The sequence below is a fragment of the Carassius carassius genome, chromosome 40 (genome assembly GCF_963082965.1).
Source record: "Carassius carassius chromosome 40, fCarCar2.1, whole genome shotgun sequence".
NCBI classification, from domain to species: domain Eukaryota; kingdom Metazoa; phylum Chordata; class Actinopteri; order Cypriniformes; family Cyprinidae; genus Carassius; species Carassius carassius.
Genome location: NC_081794.1, coordinates 27084322 through 27100529, shown reverse-complemented (window position 1 = coordinate 27100529; position 16208 = coordinate 27084322). Strand labels below are relative to the sequence as shown.

General features: G+C 43.4%; 1 protein-coding gene across 1 annotated transcript in view; it reads left to right on the top strand.

The window, feature by feature from the left end:
* dock1 (dedicator of cytokinesis 1) overlaps positions 1–16208 on the top strand; it is a 251029-nt gene that overhangs the window by 197111 nt on the left and 37710 nt on the right. The window contains exons 34-38 of the mRNA XM_059532816.1: positions 1315–1400; positions 2434–2590; positions 3235–3275; positions 4273–4363; positions 8266–8385. Of these exons, the coding sequence (XP_059388799.1) occupies positions 1315–1400; positions 2434–2590; positions 3235–3275; positions 4273–4363; positions 8266–8385 (495 nt within the window). The remainder of the gene's footprint in view (positions 1–1314; positions 1401–2433; positions 2591–3234; positions 3276–4272; positions 4364–8265; positions 8386–16208) is intronic.

The window sequence follows — 16208 nt, the reverse complement described above, 5'->3', positions numbered from 1 at the left end:
CCCTGCATGTCGCATGGTACGCACTATTGATATGAGAGCAAATTGAACATTAATACAAGTGATGACACAGAATATCAGTCACATGCGTTTAGAGATTTTGATGTGGACTTGAGTCTGTCATCAGAGTCCTTGAGTCTGTATGTTCTGACTGGTTGATCGGGAAAACTGTCAGACAGGAAGTGTGTATAAAACAGTCCATTTCTCTCTTGTGCTTTGGTGTTGTGTTCATTGCGTGTTGACTTATTCTTGTAGTTTGAGCAAATATTTGATAAACGTCAGACATGTCATATTATGTGCAATGCAATGAAATTTAGTCTAGTCTAGCACCAATAAAATGAACTACCATTTTAAAGCTAACACTTTAGAATAGGGAACACTTATTGACTATTAACTATGACTTTTCCCTCAATAAATTCCTAATTTTCTGCTTATTAATAGTTAGTAAGGTAGTTGTTAAGTTTAGGTATTGGGTAGGATTAGGGATGTAGAATAAGGCATATGTGCTTAATTAGTACTAATAAATGGCAAAAAACTATATATATATATATATATATATATATATATATATATATTTATTTATTTATTTATTTTTTGCACATTTACTATAGACATTTGCTTTTAATGTTTGTGTTTGCATCACAAATAAAATAACTTGTAATGTTAATTCCACTGTATTGAGATTGTAACAAATACAATCCAGTCTTAACGTGGAAGTGAAGCACTATTCGTGATGTCTACAGTTTGTGGGGTATACTGTATAGCAGCTTTATTGTCCACCAGGCAACAATTGCATCAAACTTTATGAAGTTCTTTCAAACTGATGCTAATAATGACATCTACAGTAGGTCTGTGAGTTGTCTAACATATGAGCATGGTTTGAGGAGGACAGAAATCATAATGTGTGTATGTTTGCGTTGTGTTTTTATCTACACTGTATAGTCATCTTGATTTATTCTATAACAGCAGGAAGAGCAGAATCTGAAAGAAAGTCCCTCAGACAGCTGTCTGTGTGTGTGTGTGTGTGTGTGTGTGTGTGTGTGTGTGTGTGTGTGTGTGTGTGTGTGTGTGTGTGTGTGTGTGTGTGTGTGTGTGTGTGTGTGTGTGTGTGTGTCTGATGAAGCGCAGTGATGGTAATGAGCAGATAGAGTTGAGCTCACAGTTGCTGTGACTGATGACGGCTGATTGCTCTCTGACACAGCGCAAGAGAGCGAGAAAATGCAGGAGGAGGAGAGAGAGGAGGGCTGGAAGGAACGACGCTAATGAAATGAAAAATTAGCCACACTCGTTATTTACGGCCGCTGTGTTTAATTGCAGTTTGAGAACGAGATCATCACCAAGCTGGATCACGAGGTGGAAGGCGGCCGAGGAGACGAACAGTACAAAATCCTCTTCCAGAAGATGTGAGTGAAGATCGCACACACACACACACTGATAGTGATAAATGGTAACACTTTAGAATAGGGAACACTTATTCACTATTAACCACGACTTTTCCCTAATATATTCCTAATTTGCTGATTATTAATAGTTAGCAAGGTAGTTGTTAAGTTTAGGTATTAAGGCATTAATATGTGCTTAATTAGTACTAATAAATGGCTAATATTCTAGTAATATTCATTCTAATACGCATTTAGTTAAGAGACCCTAAAATAAAGTGTTTCTGATATAATTTCTACATGATGCCACATGAGCAGAACAGGTTTGTGTTTTAACCCTCTGGAGTCGATTAACGCGTATAAGCAAGTCATTTTCTCCTAATAACCCCCGAAAAGAGCTTAAATTACACTTTCAGTTTTGATCGTACAGATAAGAGCAATACATCAAGCGAATCTGTAAAGGGTCTACTCTGTGTATATATATATATATATATATATATATATATATACATATATACAAACTAATAAAAACACAAAGTTACAAAAACGTAGTTTTGAAAAGTGAAAAAAGAAAATATAAAAATGACATTTATAAGCAAACCACAATAGTGTTTAAAAAAAAAAATAAAAAAAAAATAAAAAAAAAATATATATATATATATATATTTGTTTTTGGTTTTTTTTTGCATATAAAATGTTCTTACAACTTTTGGTCCTTAGAAAATTTGTTTATTTTCATTGAATGTAAATATTTCAGTGAAATATAATTTACGCTGCTGCTCAAATTATTCTTTTTTTTTCTTATGTATCAATAGCACATGCACAACTGTAAATCAATATCATAATTCCTAACTCATCACTGTATTATGATAATTAATGTTGACATTCATAAGAGTTTAGGGACATATAAATTGAACGTCAAAATTGCTTTCATTTTGACTCTACATACATTGCATATGCTTTTGCATGTCTACAGTTACAGCATGACATTGTAGTGTGTGTGTGTGTGTGTGTGTGTGTGTGTGTGTGTGTGTGTGTGTGTGTGTGTGTGTGACAGTCTGTTGGAGCACTGCAGGAAGCACAAGTATCTGGCTAAGTCAGGCGAAACCTTCGTTACTCTAGTGGTCCGTCTGTTGGAGAGACTTCTGGACTACAGGACCATCATGCACGACGAGAACAAGGAGAACCGCATGAGCTGCACAGTTAACGTGCTGGTAAGGAGAACACGTCATTTCTCAACGGAAATGAGTTTTACAATGCATCTTCACTCATATAAATGCATCTATTTCCTGACGGAGTGCGCTGTAACTGGAGTGTGTAGGCGTCCTGATGGCGTGGAGTAATTGCATCGGCTCCTTTGTAACTTTATAATTGGCTTAAACTCATTGTACATGCTCACGAGCATTAATGTTACAGCTTTCCTCAAACATAGCATCAATGAAGAACTTGAAGCTGACAGTACTACAAATAAAGAATGAACTCTCACTGAAACAATGCTATTAACTCCACATCTGAAAGCTTGGTTTTTTGTGTGATTGACTGCACACTCACACATGTAATCAGTTTTACAAGTGAACGGAAGTTTATTTGTTAGCATGATGTACTAAGACACAGATGCACATTAAATCTGAATGTGCCATTAGAGTCCTTGTGTTAAACATGACTCTCACATCGTCTCACTGGTCAGTGTAGAAATCAACAGCACGAGTGCACAAGGACAGAAGACGTCACAGGGATGATGATGGATTCTTCTGGAGCCCATTATCTCTGAAACACAGATTTGTAGGTCTTTGTGAACTGAGGTCAGGATGTGTTTAGTATAAATACGTGACCTTGTATATGCCTGTTTCCCTTGCAGAATTTCTATAAGGAGATAGAGAGGGAAGAGATGTACATCAGGTGAGCACCTTTGTGTGTGTGTGGAATAACATGGAAAAATGAGAGGGAAAAAAACTAACCAATCAGAACTCCAGATGCATGACAAGTCGTGCTTATGGAAGGGAGGAAAGATAAAGACTATTCAAAATATTTTTTTAAATAAATATATGCTTTTGTTTGGCAAGGACAAATACTGTACATTGAGCCAAAGTAACAGAAAAGATATTTATAATATAAAAAAAAAAGTTTTGTCAGATATAGTAAGTGCTGCTCTTTAGCATTTTCTTCTTTTATTTCAGCTAAAATAAACAGAAGATATAAAAACGATTGATTGAAGATGAAAAAAGATTATTCTTTTTTTACTGAGAATCTCAAAGATACTAAAGTTACACTGGTGTATAGACATATAATGCATATATACATATATTTTAAATTTTGTATATTATTATTTTAGTTTCATATTTAGTTTTTTATATTTACATAAAAAAAACATTATTCTATTCAGCAAATGCATTTAGTGCATTGTTCCACTAAGTAACTAGGTGAATAGGTATTTCACATCATATTTACTATAGTGTGTATTTTCTACCGCCAACGAAACACTCATGCATTAATCTATGCTGTTTTTTTTTTTTTTTCATTATAAGTAGTGTGATTCGTTTGTTGGATGACAAAATAAACTGATCTAATTACTGCAGTAACAGTTAAGTATTTACTGCATAGAATAAGTGCATAGTGTATCATTTGGGACACAGCTGATGTCTTGACAAATCAAGTTAGAAATCAATAATGATCTGTTTTCTATTTGGAATCATTGTCTTTAAGAATCTTAAGAATTGAAAACATAGGTTTCTCTATCATTCCTTGTGTATTCCTTGTGAATGTCGAGTTAATCTGAACTCTGTAGCTCCTCTGAGCCGGTGGGCTTCGTGAGCTTGTTGTTAAAGTTTTTTATAATGACAAAGTTTTAATGTCATTTTGTGTGCGTGCCTGCGTGTGTGTGTGTGTGTGTGTGTAGGTACCTGTATAAGCTGTGTGACCTGCATAAGGAGTGTGATAACTACACCGAGGCTGGATACACCTTACTGCTGCACGCTAAACTCCTCAAGGTAACTCCACACACGATTTTCTGACTAGATCTGCTCTTTACTAGGGCTGCCCTCGACTAAAGATTTGTCTGATTGACTAGTAGTCATTCATTTGAAGTTTTAGTCGACTAAATGCACGTTTATTAATAAATCACATTAATGCACCTTTAATTGCTTACATTTTGCGCAAGTGCATGCATAAAACTTGCGACCCACGGCACATCGGCAGAGGTAATGATTATAAATGTTTCAGGGAAAATGGTATAGAGGCTGCATTAACATTTGAATAATTCATTGATAAACTAGTGCTTTTTTGCAGTAGTGGATGCAGTACTGTATGCAGGTTTCATGCGGATTGCATAATTTGAGAATATTCGTTTTCCGCTCGAATTTGTTTATTTGAAAGTAGACTTTTCACTCTCTGTAGATATATATTTTTTTATGTCGGTAAGGCAAATATAGCCTATACAAGGAGTTTGAAAGACAGAAAGGCAGAAAGCGCATCCTGTTTGCTTTCATTATTTTACAAAAGCGCAATGTTTTGAAGTGACGTGTGGCCTAGTATGGTGTTCCATACTTAGAATTTGTGCTCTGCATTTAACCCATCCAAGTGCACGCACACCCAGCGGTATGTTACTTTTATCTGTATGACTAAAAATGAGTAGTATTTTAAGAGCAAGTGAGCACACCGTGATCGAGCATTTGCCATTCTCGTCTGACATTTAGAAAGTCACCTCAAGTGCAGATTTGAGAACAAAAATATCTGGTATAAAGACACTTAAACTTTGCCAAAGACATGATTGCAGGTCTTACATGGATTTAAATATTAAAATGAATTAGCATTTAGTATAAATCTGATCAAACTTAAAGTATTAAATTGAATACCCAAGCATTAAGACTTATTTAATTCATCCAGAATTACTTAACGTACAGAGACCCTTTTTGGTTTTTGTATACTTAACTGACAGTCACATTTGCATACTAAATTGCGACTGGATTCATTTCCTTGCATTTATTTGCATAGTGATTTGTTGCTGATCTTTTTTTATATCTGTTTAAGAGAAAAGCTCCCCAAAAATGAAAAGCTGCTGAAAATGTATGCACTCTCAGGGTCATCCAAGATCTAGATGAGTTTGTTTCTTCGTCAGTTTTGGAGGAATGTATAGCCTTACATCACTTGCTCATCAGTAGATCCTCTGCAGTGAATGGGTGCCGTCAGAATGAGGGTCCAAACAGCTGATAAAAACATCACAGTAATCCACACATCACTCCAGTCCATCAGTTAATGTCTTGAGAAGTAAAAAGCTGAAGAAACAAAACAACATTAAACTATTGATTCCAGTTAAAATATGAATCCATAATCTAAATTAACACTTGACGTCCATCCCCTGTTTTCCTCTTACATCAAAATCCACCAACATATTTTTTGGACTATAAACATTCTCATTCTGACGGCACCCATTCACTGCAGAGTATCCTTTGGTGAGCAAATGATGGAAAGCTAAATTTCTCCAAATCTGTTCTGATGAAGAAACAAACTCTGCATCTTGGATAACCTGAGAGTGAGTCGATTTTGATCAAATGTTCATTTTTAGGTCAACTATTCTTTTAAGAATATGTGCTGTCAAAGCTGCATTATATTGATTCTTATGCACAGCAAATAGAAAACAATAAACATGTCATGACAAACGCAAAGCTCTGATGCACCATTTAATTTGCAGATTTACCTGACCTAAAACCTAATCTCACCTAAAACATTAGCATTATATTAAGTGCTAGTCTGTCCTTTAGGAAATGCTAATTTGTTCTGGAGAATCTTGGGAGTTAGTCTTGATAAGTGACATTAACTGTTAGTTGAGCAAATGGATTAATATGTAGATTGGCTTGCTGTTTAATCACATCTGCGTTTGGGCTCAGCGTGTGTTCTGTAGTGAATCTCCGATTCGTTTAGGGCTTTACAGGAGTAATTCGATGAGGGAATCGGCTGTCACAGTGAGCGAGGGAACACCACGTTCTCTCGAACCCACGCAGCTTCTCTTCATAAATAGCTGCCTTCGTTCTTTGTGCTCCTGCATACAAAAGCGACGCTCCCACATGCACATGCTTGTTCAGGGATAACACCAAAACCTGAACCTGTGCATCTTATTTTCTTCTCATTTGAAAGTTGGTGAGATCAGTTCTGTTCTAAGGGTGCCTACAGCGATTCAAAATATATGTTGTCAGTCTTCAAACATGCATTCAGACAAATAATGAGTCTGTGTAGGTAAACTGCTTCGTGCTAACACAAGCTAAGTTAATGAACTTTAAAATATGTTAAAAGGTTAATATGTTTGGCTTAATTAAGCATTACAAGGCTTGCGCTAATAACCGTTAGACTTCAAGGTGTTTATTAGAGAGAGAAAGCTGTAAAACATCATGGTGAAATTGTTGACATTTAAAGATGATAAATGTAATAAAACAAGATTATCACAATAGTTCATTAGTTTTATATAATAGAGCCACTAGTGTTTTTGCACATTTTGTTACGGAATTATAAGTTTACAGGTTACTTATTTTAAATAAAATATATAAAGAATCAGCATGTATGTTCAAAGGGTCATTTTTATTTTTTAGGCTTTTTATTCATGTTCTTTGGAACCGTTTCAACAAAAATATTAAACGGCACAACATTTCCAACATTGATAATACACGGAAATGTTTCTTGAGCAGAAAACCAGCAATTATAATGATTTTATTATATTTATATGTGTATATACTGTAGATGGCACCCGTAGAATGGTTTTTCCCTTTCTCCTCACAACGCTGATGCTCTTTCCTGAGGTGTTTGACCCCCGCTGTTGCACAAAGCTCCATGAAATGTCAATTAAGTTTACACTACAGTGAATCATTCCTGACAGAGCCTTTAGCACAATACAATAGCTCAACGTGACAGCCAATAGCTGCAGCCCGCAGGGGAGTCAGCTGACCCACTCCAGCCAATCAGATCGCTTGTTCTCCTGTGTGTGCACGTTTTTATTCCACAGAGGCTTTGAACTGAGCGGTCAGCAAAAAACCAAGAGTCCTTAATTTGCAGAGTTTCTCCCTGTAATCACTTGTTTACAGGATCAGGCAGCATCTGTAATGAATATTACAGTGTGGTCACATAAATCAGCGTTATCAGATGGGCTCTCGATGCCGGCACAGAAATACAGCCAAAACCTTTCAGATTCTCAGCACAACAAAATTAATATCTCCAGCAGCTGTGATCTGAAAGCGACCACACTGCTCAGAGTGTGTGTGTTTGTGCACATTTATATCGCAGATTTTCCTTTATTTTTCAGTTGGGTCGAATACAATCTTTTCTATCTAGTTTTTTTTTTGGTTCACTTACAACACTTATAATAAAGTTTTTATTTCCACTAAAATAGTCCGTTTTTTCATGACCACTTTCTCTGTTGCTTTGAACATGGGCTTTTTATACTGCATTGCCTTGATGCTTTCCATAAATTGATCTGAAATGTGTCGCTCAAATGCTTCCGATCAGACTGAAATCATCAGGGATCTCATTTTGAAGTAATAATATCTTTATCACCTCACCTTGACTGGACAATCCAGGTTTCTGAATGCAAAACAAGATCATTAATGTGGGCGGTTGTATTAATGAATTAACATAGTGTAACTTCGACGGATGTTTTTGCTGCTTTGCTTTGCTCACTTGTGTGGGAAGTTACATTAGGTTTTCATAAAATGAACTTTATTACAAAAGATGAAAGAAAATATATAATTAAACAACCCTTTTAAAGTTTCATGTTGTCTTCTGCTTGTATTTTTCTGAGTATAGATATTGATTAGATCTAATGGTGTACTCAGCGGGACTCTTATGGGGTCACTGGCGGGTTAATGCGGTGTATTTGAAGAGTGTTATTGTGCTGTCTTATTAACAGTGGTCTGAAGAGGCCTGTGCCGCCCACCTGACGCAGAGAGACGGTTACCAATCGAGCACTCAGTGTCAACTCAAAGACCAGCTGTACCAGGAGATCATCAATTACTTCGACAAGGGCAAGGTAACGACTACTAACAATAAGCTACTATCACAACCTCTGCTTTAGTCACATTGACCTGTGACTTACTAGAAGTAATGCATCTGTTCAAAACAGTGCAACTTTTTAGCTGTTTTATTTTTCACCTAACAATGACCTTCTGAGCTGCAGTAATTAAAACGTACTCGGTTACTAAACGTAACCTCGGTTCTCTCTAGAAGAGCGAACGAGTACTGCGTCTTAGCTAAGACGCTACGGGAAAAGTCTCTTTTCACGAAATACTGAAGCAAAAAATTATCCTTAATTTTGTATTTTTGTAAAGCGCATTTGCAGCAGTACACAGCCATAGGCGAGACGGCTCGTTCGCTCATTGGCTTGTTCTGCGGCAACTGCACAGCCTATCGAGCGCGGGCTGATGCAACATCAGACCAATAAGGGCGCTTCGCGCCCTTCTTGCCACTTCCCGCCGAAACGGGTGTGGCCCAACCTATAAAAGGAGCTCGAAAAGGCTGACTCACCTGATTTATTTCATCGCCGAAGCGAACCAGAGTGAATCGTGCGCACGGCAGAGAACGCAGTACTCGTTCGCTCTTCTAGAGAGAACCGAGGTTACGTTTAGTAACCGAGTACGTTCTCTTACGAGAGCTCTCTCGTACTGCGTCTTAGCTAAGACGCTACGGGAACCCAATGTAAAACGCCGTGCGCGCAGGGATCACACACCAATAAACCTGAAGCAACGCTCAGGATTTACAGTGCACAGTCACCTGAGGGACTCACAGAGAGTCCAGGACAGAAAAGGGAAAAAGCCCTCCGTCCCATATCTAGCAGCATCCGTAGATGCGGCAATATGACGTCACACAGCCGAGGCAAGGCCTGACCAATGTGGCAATGCGGGTCTTACGCAATACTGCCCATATAACAGTCGGCAGCGCATAGCGCTCGTGAACTCAGAATTCCCCTCAGGGCCCTGATTCGCCTATACCGACAGCAGCCTTGCTTGCAAGGTGGGAACCTCCAGGTTATAGAACCTGTTAAATGTAGACGGCGAGGCCCAACCTGCCGCCATAAATATATCCTGCAAGGAGATCCCAGTAGACCACGCCCACGACGAGGCGATGCCTCTTGTGGAGTGTGCTCTGACGCCCAACGGGCACTGAAGGCCCCTGGAAGCGTAAGCTAACGCTATGGCGTCAACTATCCATCTGGATAGAGTCTGTCTCGAAACAGCCATTCCCTTGGAACGCCCACCGAACGAGACAAATAGCTGCTCCGTCTGCCTAAAGGCAGCAGAGCGAGACACATAAGCTCTTAAAACCCTGACAGGGCAAAGAAGACTCGAGTCTCCATCCTCCCCTGACACCGGCAGGGCAGACAGGGCAATAACCTGAGCCCGAAACGGTGTGTTGAGGGATTTCGGCACATAACCGTGCCTAGGTTTGAGTATGACTCTTGAGTCATTGGGCCCAAACTCCAAGCACGACTGGCTCACCGAGAGCGCGTGCAAATCACCCACACGCTTCACAGAAGCGAGAGCCAACAAGAATACTGTCTTGAACGACAGATGCTGAAGGCTAATCGATTGGATAGGCTTGAAAGGGGGACCTTTCAAGGCCTCCAAAACCGCCGCGAGGTCCCACATAGGGACTGACGGAGGTCTGGGAGGATTCAGCCTCCTAGCTCCTCTGAGGAACCGGATGACTAAATCATTCCTTCCTATTGACTGACCGGACGCCGTTTCAGAAAACGCCGCGATGGCAGCCACATAAACTTTGAGCGTGGATGGGGCTCTGCCCTTATCCAACAGCTCCTGAAGGAAGGAGAGGACCTCCGTCACCTCACAACTAAGGGGTGAATAACCTCGAGCTGTGCACCAGCTGGAGAACACCGACCACTTCGAGGCATACAGACGTCGTGTTGACGGAGCTCTAGCCTGAGTGATGGTATTTAGCACTCCCACTGCGAGATCAGCGGGTAACCATTGAGTGCCCATACATAGAGGGACCACAACTCCGGTTGAGGGTGCCAAATCGAGCCCCTGGCCTGCGAGAGGAGGTCTCTCCTCAACAGTACCGGCCACGGGGCGACATCTGCTAACTGCATCAAATCTGGGAACCATGGTTGGTTCTTCCAAAGAGGTGCTACAAGCAGTATTGAACATCTCGTTTCTCTCACCCGTTCTATCACCTGCGGAAGGAGGGAGACGGGAGGGAACGCATAAAGCGGGCAGCACGGCCATCTCCGTGACCGCGCGCTTTCGTTCTTGGAAAAGAACGCGGGGCAGTGAGCGTTTTCGTGGGACACAAAGAGGTCCACCTCCGCCATGCCAAATCTCTCCCACAACAGCCGGACTGTTTGCGGGTGTAGAGACCATTCGCCCGTAGGAACATTGCCTCTGGACAGCCTGTCTGGACCCAGATTCTGCAGTCCAGGCACATGCACTGCTCTCAGCGAGCGCACGTTGCGCTGAGCCCAAATCAGGAGGCGTTCCGTCAGCCTGCACAGGTTTCGGGACCCGAGACCGACCTGGCGATTTATGTAGGACACCACGGACATGTTGTCCGAACGGACTATGACGTGGTGATCCTTGATATGGGGACAAAATCGCGTCAGCGCGTTCTCCACTGCCAGCATTTCCAGGCAGTTGATATGATGGAGCTTTCCCCGTTCTGACCATAGGCCAAAGGACGGTCTGCCTTCGAGCAGCGCTCCCCATCCCGAAGTGGAGGCGTCTGTCGACACCATTTTCACACTCGGGGAAGTCCCCAGGCTTACACCTGATCGGTACCAGCCGTTCGCTGTCCAAGGTGCTAGAGCCGCAACACAGCTCTGATCGACCTTGAAATGCAGCCGGCCAGACGCCCACGCTCTGCGCGGCACCCGAGCCTTCAGCAAGAACTGCAGGGGGCGCATGCGGAGCAGGCCCAGCCGCAGAACCGGAGATGCTGAGGCCATGAAACCCAGCATCTTTTGACAGTGTTTGAGCGCCACAGTCGCGCCACAGCGGAAAGAACTCGCTGCACGCTGAATGCCCATCGCGCGCTGTGGTGACAGCCGCGCCGTCATGGAACACGAGTTCAGAACTATACCCAGAAACAGGATCGTCTGACTGGGGTTCAGCGAACTCTTCACCCAATTGACACTGAGGCCGAGCTTCTCGAGGTGATCGAGTAAAACGGCTCTGTGGTCCATGAGCTCCGCTCATGATCGGGCCAGAACCAGCCAGTCGTCCAAATAATTCAGCACTCGTGTGCCTCTGAGTCTAAGAGGAGCGAGCGCTGCATCCATGCACCTCGTAAACGTACGAGGAGCTACGGACAAGCCGAATGGCAGGACTGCAAACTGGTATGCCTGGCCCTCGAAGGCGAATCTCAAATATCGCCTGTGGTTTGACGCTATCTGTATTTGAAAATACACGTCCTTCAGATCTATTGACATGAACCAGTCCCCTCTGCGAATCTGCGCGAGGAGCTTCCTGGTCGTGAGCATTTTGAAACTGCGTTTCATCAATGCCTGTTCAGCTGTCTTAGATCCAGTATGGGCCGGAGACCCCCGTCTCTCTTGGGCACCAGAAAGTATCTGCTGTACAGCCCCCCCTCGCTTTGAGACACAGGCCCTACAGCCCCTTTGCTCAACAGTTTTGATATTTCGGCCCGAAGTATGTGTGCTACTTCTGTTTTGACCGTAGTTTCGACGCGCGCTGAAAAGCACGGTGGGCGTCGAGAAAACTGTAGCGAGTAGCCTCTCTTTATAATGCCTAGCACCCAATCCGAAACCCCTGGAAGCACTGACCATGCATCTGCATGAATGGCTAAGGGCTGGATGCGAAACGCGCTCTGTTGACTGGGCAACGGCGGCGCTCGAGTGTGCTGCGCATCTGAGGCGGGGAGCGCGCTGATCACAGCGGGCAGATCGCTCTTCCTCGACCCCGTTCCGGCGCTTAACCGACTGGAGGGAGGCTGAGCGGGTCCCGTGGGACTCGATATATCTGCGAGTAACCGTGGGCTTCATGTGTGCACTTTTACCACTTTCAACTCGCTGTCTGCCTGTGCAGAATGTACGTGCACGGGCCTCGTTTTTACAGAAGCCCCGCGCCGTATGTGACAATGTATGTGGGCACTGGGAAGTGGGCACGTTTACTATGCGGCGCGCTCGACCGATCTGTGTCGATCTTATGTGCGCTAGCCCTGTGTGCAGGGCTGTGCTTACATGTGGAGATGGGCACTGGGTAGTGGGCATCGTCACTGCATTTATAGCACCATCGGCCGTGGCCGGACGAGCATGCACGGGTTTCGTTTTTACAGAAACCACATGACGCATGTGACATAGTAATTGTGGGCACTGAGGGGTGGGCACGTTTACTATGCAGTGTGCGCGACCGACTTGAGTCGACATTATGGGCGCAGGCCCTGTGTGCAGGGCTGTGCTTACATGTGGAGATGGACACTGAGGAGTGGGCATCGTCACTACATTTATAGCACCATCGGCCGTGGCCGGACGAACGTGCACGGGTTTCGTTTTTACAGAAACCACATGACGCGTGTGACATAGTGATTGTGGGCACTGAGGAGTGGGCACGTCTACTATGTAGTGCGCGTGATCGACTTGAGTCGCTTTTATAGGCGTGAGCCCTGTGTGAAGGGCTGTGCTTATATGCGGAGATGGGCACTGAGCAGTGGGCATCGTCACTACATATTTATAGCACCTTCGGCCGTGGCCGGGACACCAGGAATTACACCTTTTTCGGGAAATATCTGGGTAGCCGTGATAACGGTTTTCGTGTGCAGGCAAGCGGGCAACCGTACAGGCTTGCGCATTGCAAACAACGCTGAAACAGTCACAATCTCTGGAAACTGAAAACAGCGGCGTGCTTAGGTGAGAGCCCGGCCGCAGCGGAACTCGTACACCGGCGCTTCGATGAAGCAGCCATCGTGTGTAGTGCCGACGCAGCGTCATGCAGCATGCGTAGATGGCTTTCCCAGGATGGCTTCGGAGCTCCCGGCCTCACCGTAATCCTCTGCCGCGGTCCCCGCGGCGCGGGGCGACGGCCAGTAGAGCGAGAACGGGGGTCTCGAGCTGCGTTGCTGAAGCTGTTGTGATAACGGCTTTTGTGTGCAGGCAAGCGGGCAACTGTGCAGGCTTGCGCATTGCAGAAAACGCTGAGACAGTCACAATTCCTGGAACTGAAACAGCGGTGCGCTTGGGTGAGAGCTCGGCCACAGCGGAACTCGTACACCTGCGCTTCGATGAAGCAGCCATCGTTAGTAGTGCCGACGCAGCGTCACACAGGAGGCTTTAGATGGCAACACCGCTTTTGCCGCCGTCCAGCAGAGGGCGGACAAAGGTGCGTCGCTATCGCCTGTTCCACCGGCGGAAGTGAGTGGTAGTTCCTGTTTTTAGCATCATCAGTGTGGAGAATGCTAGTGAGACAGACGAACGAGTTCGTGCTGAATATGGAGCGTTCCAAGCCTTCGCCACCTCTTCGTGAAGCTCAGGAAGAAATGAGGCGGGCTTTGAGAAGTACGCTCATCCGAAAGGGAAATACCATCCAGCCGGGAACGAGAGGGGGGGGGCGCTGGTGCAAACCACTCGCGGCCGAGACTCATCGCGGCCAACACGAGCCTTCGCCCCGGCTCCTTCTCGATGTCAGCTCGTCTGCTGGGCTTCTGAGCAGAAGGCGCGAGATCCTCGGAGCTCGCCCAGCCCTCACTGCCCGAAGCTAGCAGAGAGCGCGTGTCCTCTTCCCCCGACGCGGCCCTGAGATCGACTTCCTCGGACGACGCGCCGGCAAACAGCGGGCGCTGCCCACCGGGAAGCGATGCAGGGGGGGCCGGTGAAGCAGGGCGAACCGGCGAGCTCGGTTGAGCTGAAGACGGTTCCAGAATCCGCTGGAAGCGATGCTTTTACGGCGCCTCAGCGCAGCGGAGAATGCAGGCTCAGAGAAAAAGGCCAGGCGAGTCCTCAGAGTCACCATGGCAACAGCTCGCAGTGGGGGCATCCGCCGTCAGCGAGCGAGCGCTGCATGATCTTCACCCAGGCAGGAGACACAGATGACGTACCGGTCTCCTTCGCTGAGTGGGGTTCTGACGAGCCGCAGGAAGGCATCTTAAAAAAGACGCGAGCTCTTTTACGAGTGTGTGTCGCAGGGCGAACACACACACACACACATAAAGAACAGCTTGTATATAACAGGATTGAAAGGATATAGGCGCCGGATAGCGCAGCAGGAACGGCAATGGAAGGCGGCGATGCCAGCAGCTTCAGAATGGCTCGTCCTGCTGATGTGCTTTCTCAGACGGCGCTTGCTTCCTCCGTGATCCAGCGATGCGTGAGCTTCGCTGAAGAGATGAAAATCAGGTGAGTCAGCCTTTTCGAGCTCCTTTTATAGGTTGGGCCACACCCGTTTCGGCGGGAAGTGGCAAGAAGGGCGCGAAGCGCCCTTATTGGTCTGATGTTGCATCAGCCCGCGCTCGATAGGCTGTGCAGTTGCCGCAGAACAAGCCAATGAGCGAACGAGCCGTCTCGCCTATGGCTGTGTACTGCTGCAAATGCGCTTTACAAAAATACAAAATTAAGGATAATTTTTTGCTTCAGTATTTCGTGAAAAGAGACTTTTCCCGTAGCGTCTTAGCTAAGACGCAGTACGAGAGAGCTCTCGTAAGAGAACTTATTCTACTTAATTGTCCCCTCGACTCTGTGTTCCTTTGGGAAGTTTTTCATTTTGGAAAGCTAAAATGATCTGATGGTTCTATGATTTGATTAAAAAGAAAAACAATTTAGAGGCTCATTTGAGTCATCACTCATTTATGTTCCCTGAAGTCCCTGTGTGTCATTGTGTCGAAGTTTTTTTTTTTTTTTCAGTAAAATAATTATCTGATTAAGTGCAGTTCATCATTGCTGCTGATGCAGTCAAATGAAATAAGATGTTTCATATTATTGTTTTTAATTTATGTGCATATACATTTGATGCTGCCAACCTCCTAATTGTGATCATCACCTTTTTATTATTTATTAAATGTAGTATAGCATATTATATAAATATATATGTGTGTGTGTGTGTGTGTGTGTGTGAATCACTTTTATGGTGACGGCATCAAATTATAATATAAAAATATATAAACAAATATATTCAATTATATATATACAAAACTATATAATTACTTTATATAAAAAAACAATGGCAAGGATGGCAGCATCAAATTTATTAAATATTCAAATTTATTTTGTTTGTATAAGCAGTTTCTTAAAAAAAAACTGTGAGAATCGTTATTAGCATGGCAGCATTAAATTTAAATAATATAAAAAAATTATACTAAATATGTACATATGTATGATTTACATATTTTAAATATCTAATACAATATAAATATACAGAAAAATGTATATCTAAACTTACATTATGTAATATTTTGTATACATTTTAAATTATTGGGATCTTTATATTATTACTTATTGAAACAAAAATATATAATGCATTATGCATTGCATATTATTTTGTACATGTTCTAAAACCGCAGTTTAGATAACATCAAATGTAAATATTTACAAATATATATATATATATATTTTATTTTATTTTTTTACTTGTTTAAGAATTAACATGACTAGATGAATTATTATATACTGTCAGGTTTTCTGTGTCTCTGTGCATTGGATTGCATGTCAGAAATGGCCTGCATGCCTTAAAACGTGTCCTGCAGCTGCAGTACTGAGTGAATCTGCAGCAGTCTGTGTATCAGGACAGGTGACACACAGAAGGGAGATTATTGGCTGGCTACATCTCTATTCGTCTGACAGGCTGGACAGAGGAGCTGGGGTGATTTGAGGGTTATAGGGGCCAGGCGGAGATC